The sequence below is a fragment of the Trypanosoma rangeli genome (assembly GCF_003719475.1).
Source record: "Trypanosoma rangeli strain AM80 chromosome Unknown Tra_15.4_contig_00581, whole genome shotgun sequence".
Lineage (NCBI taxonomy): Eukaryota > Euglenozoa > Kinetoplastea > Trypanosomatida > Trypanosomatidae > Trypanosoma > Trypanosoma rangeli.
In genome coordinates this window covers 781-3,900 of record NW_021706326.1, presented here as the reverse complement: position 1 = coordinate 3,900, position 3,120 = coordinate 781, and the positions used below count along the sequence as shown (strand labels likewise).

Below are 3,120 nucleotides of genomic sequence, written 5' to 3'. Positions count from 1 at the left end.
AGAGGGCAGTCGTGCCCACGGCACACTTGTGTTTAACGTTTTTTTGCTTTCGGTTATTTTCCATATGTTCAATGCCCGGAAGGTGTACGCGGAGTTAAACTGTTTCGAGGGTTTGCACCGTTCAAAGCTTCTTTTAATGATTGTGACATTTTGCCTTGGTTTTCAGGTGGTGGGCGTGTCAACCTTCGGGGATGCCTTGGCGGTGTGCCCGCTTTCTCCACTAGCATGGTTCTTCAGCGCTGCAATCGCAGCCATTGTGGTGCCTTTGGGCGTTCTTAGTCGTTTGGTGCCACTTACGGAGCGGGTCGTGAAGCGCAGGGATCAAACGGGCGTTGCTGCGAGGAACTGCGTGATGGAAAAGTTGTCAAGGAAGCTGGAGCAGGAGCAGCTGCAGATGGGCACGGATAACGGGAACTTTCTGCGCCTGGCGTTGCGGGCTCACGCGCAGTCACGTTGGCGGCAGGTGCAGGCGCAGCGTGTTAAGACGTTGCGCGTTGTGAACGCCTTCCGCCGGGCCGGCGTGGATCGTGACATGCGCAGTGCCGTTTCAAGGGACATCTATCATCACTTTTTGCAGTTTTACCGGTAACGATCTGCGTCTTTGCTTTCTGCCAGAGATGGCTACAATTCCTATGCCTCCGCCGAAGTTTTTTTTTGTTTTTTCTTTTTCTTTTTGGTTTGATTTTGTTTGTTTTTTGTTTGTGCTTTTCTTATGCCTTTGACTGTCGCGTGGTGTTGTTCAACTGTGGGCTGGGGACACATGTGTGTGTGTGTGGGATCTACACGGGGCAGTAGTGAAAGCAGCTGTCACCGGTAAGGAAAGGGATGACGGAGGCGATGTGAATAAAAGTGGCTCGTGTCAGCACGAGAGTGTGTGTTGGTAGCAGCAGTAATGGCGGGGAAGCATGTTTCCCTGCCCTTTTTTTCTGTGGGGTGCTGTGTGTGTGCGTGGCTTCTGGCGTGGGGGTGGGTGGGGGTGACGGCGGTGCTGGCTGCCTGCGTTGTTGCCACTATCGTTACACTGCTGTGTTGGTTGCGTAACACGCACACACGCCACAGAATGCGTCGCAGCAAGTGCCTCGCTGCATTTCTAGAAGGTAGTGCCGTTTTGCCTTCCACCCACATCTGATCGACGTGATGTTTTTTTTTCTTTTCCTTTTTTCTCTCTCTCACTCACGCTCTCTTTTTGGTTTTGTTTTCGTTTGTTTGCTTGTCTTTTTCTAGTGCTGCATTTTTTCTTCCTTCTCCCTTTGTGCTTTCTCTATTTTTTCCACCTCTTCTCCTCTTCTCTCTCTGTGCTTCTGCGCGTAGTACGCCTTTCCAACCGCTGTTGCTTGACTCCCTGCCTTGCGTGCACCACACACCGGCAAGACGACACACGCCTGCGTGTGCACGTGAAAAGGGCTGCACCCTTAGTGTATGTGTGTGTGTGGTGCTGGACTTCGTTTGTCTCACCCCTGGTTTTTCTCTTCTCACTGCCGCACACACACGCACACACGCTAAGGGAGCTGGCGGGGGGGTGGGGGTGGGGTGGCTGCTGGTGCTGTTGCAAAGCACCTGTGCACGTTCATGCCACGGGGCGGCGGGCTAAGAAGTTTTGTTATCGTGGGACGAAGGGAGGATGAGGATGAGTGTGAGCCGAGTCGTGCTTGTGTGTATGTATGTGTTTTGTGTTGCTGCGATGCCTTTTCCCCACGTCTTTTCACTTTTTTTACCCCTCTTTCTGCCCGCCCCAACGACGCGCATGTCCGTGGAGGAACGTCGCGTCCCTGGGCTTGCATCTGGGCGTTTGTGGGCGGCAGCATAAGGGCGAAAGCGTGAAGAAAAAAATTGGAGGAGACACGAGTCACACACTCACAGGAAAGGAAAATAAATAAATAAGATCTGAAAGGAACTTGCGATGTTTCACGGCTTCCCTGACGTGAAGATAGCACCTCGTGACACCACTCTCAGCGAGCAGTTCTCTCTGCTTGAGAGGGAAGACTGTGTGGAGGCGCTGATGCAGTCGGTGGTGCAGAAGGTGCGCATCTCCTTCGCTGCCCTGACCTACCTCGGTAGCCTGGCGCAGAACGCCACGTCCCACTACGCTCTCTTTGGCCGGGTGTGCGGAGTGCAGGTGAATGAGGTGATTGAGATCACGAATGTGCTGCCGCCGGTCATCACCTCCCGGCCGCCGGAGGACGAATCACCGGAGCAGCGTGAGGAGCGGCTGCAGGAGCAGCAGCGTGAGGAGCGGAGGATGTACGAGCGGATGGGGAAAATGCTGCTGAAGGAGGAACTTGACAGCTACCAGGTAGGCTACTTCGCGGTGTGCAGCGCCTGCACCAACGCCCCGTACTCGGTCCGTACGGCGCAGCAGCTGGCGCAGTTGGCAGTGGATGGCCATCCAAGCGTCCTCATTGTGTACGACCCGTTCCGCACAAGCTTGATGGGCAAACTTTACCTGCGTGCCTTTGTGCCCACGCGTGAGTACGTGGAGTTCTACACGAGAATCAACAACAAGCGTAACACTCTGCGAGAAAACCGCCTGATGCGGGACTGCCACGTCGGCAAGAGCGGGGTGCTGCGGGAGGTGAGGGTAGAGGTAGACGTGGATGAGTACCATCTCCTCTGCCTCGACAGGTTTAAAATCACGCCACTTCCAAGCACCTGCGCCACCCTGCACTCGCAGACTATGGCGGAGTACACCGCCGCCCTCATCGAGTCTGTGCGCCACAACACCGATGAACTTTCCCGCGTGCTGCACAGTGAGAGCTACTTCAGTCAGAAGGAGGAGAGTTATGGCCCGCTGGCGCAACGCATCGACACACTCCTGAAACTAATGCAGCTGCGCGAGCAGACACAGCACTTAGAGTCCATCTGCGACGGCGTCCTCCTCAACACCACGCTGCTGCGCGACCTGTAGGCTGGCACACACACACACACACACACGACCGAGGATAGTAACGACGAGGTCTCGTAGTAGGTGCCGCGGCGGCTGAGGCACGGGAGGCCTCTGCGCAGCGAGGCAAAGGAAGAGTAAGACAAGAAGCGGAGGAGGAAACGAAAATGCGAGAAGAAAAGGACAAAAAAAAAGAAAAGAAAATAAGAAGCTAGAAAACAAAAGGAAAAAAAAGGGGA

The 3,120-nt window shown here is 54.6% G+C and overlaps 2 protein-coding genes across 2 annotated transcripts, besides 4 other annotated features; both read left to right on the top strand.

Moving 5' to 3' along the window:
• Positions 1 to 64: 64 nt before the first annotated feature.
• On the top strand, positions 65 to 589 carry TraAM80_09428 (Ca2+ transporting ATPase, plasma membrane; the record flags this gene model as incomplete). The annotated part of the gene is made up of 1 exon (XM_029386110.1): positions 65 to 589. The coding sequence occupies one exon, from the start codon at positions 65 to 67 to the stop codon at positions 587 to 589; it is 525 nt and encodes a 174-aa protein (XP_029234041.1).
• A 58-nt stretch (positions 590 to 647) lies between these two features.
• Positions 648 to 712: a sequence feature (A-rich).
• A 216-nt stretch (positions 713 to 928) lies between these two features.
• Positions 929 to 979: a microsatellite.
• A 160-nt stretch (positions 980 to 1,139) lies between these two features.
• Positions 1,140 to 1,221: a sequence feature (A-rich).
• A 679-nt stretch (positions 1,222 to 1,900) lies between these two features.
• On the top strand, positions 1,901 to 2,905 carry TraAM80_09427 (uncharacterized protein; the record flags this gene model as incomplete). The annotated part of the gene is made up of 1 exon (XM_029386109.1): positions 1,901 to 2,905. The coding sequence occupies one exon, from the start codon at positions 1,901 to 1,903 to the stop codon at positions 2,903 to 2,905; it is 1,005 nt and encodes a 334-aa protein (XP_029234040.1).
• Positions 2,906 to 2,910: 5 nt separating this feature from the next.
• Positions 2,911 to 2,931: a microsatellite.
• Positions 2,932 to 3,120: the final 189 nt, after the last annotated feature.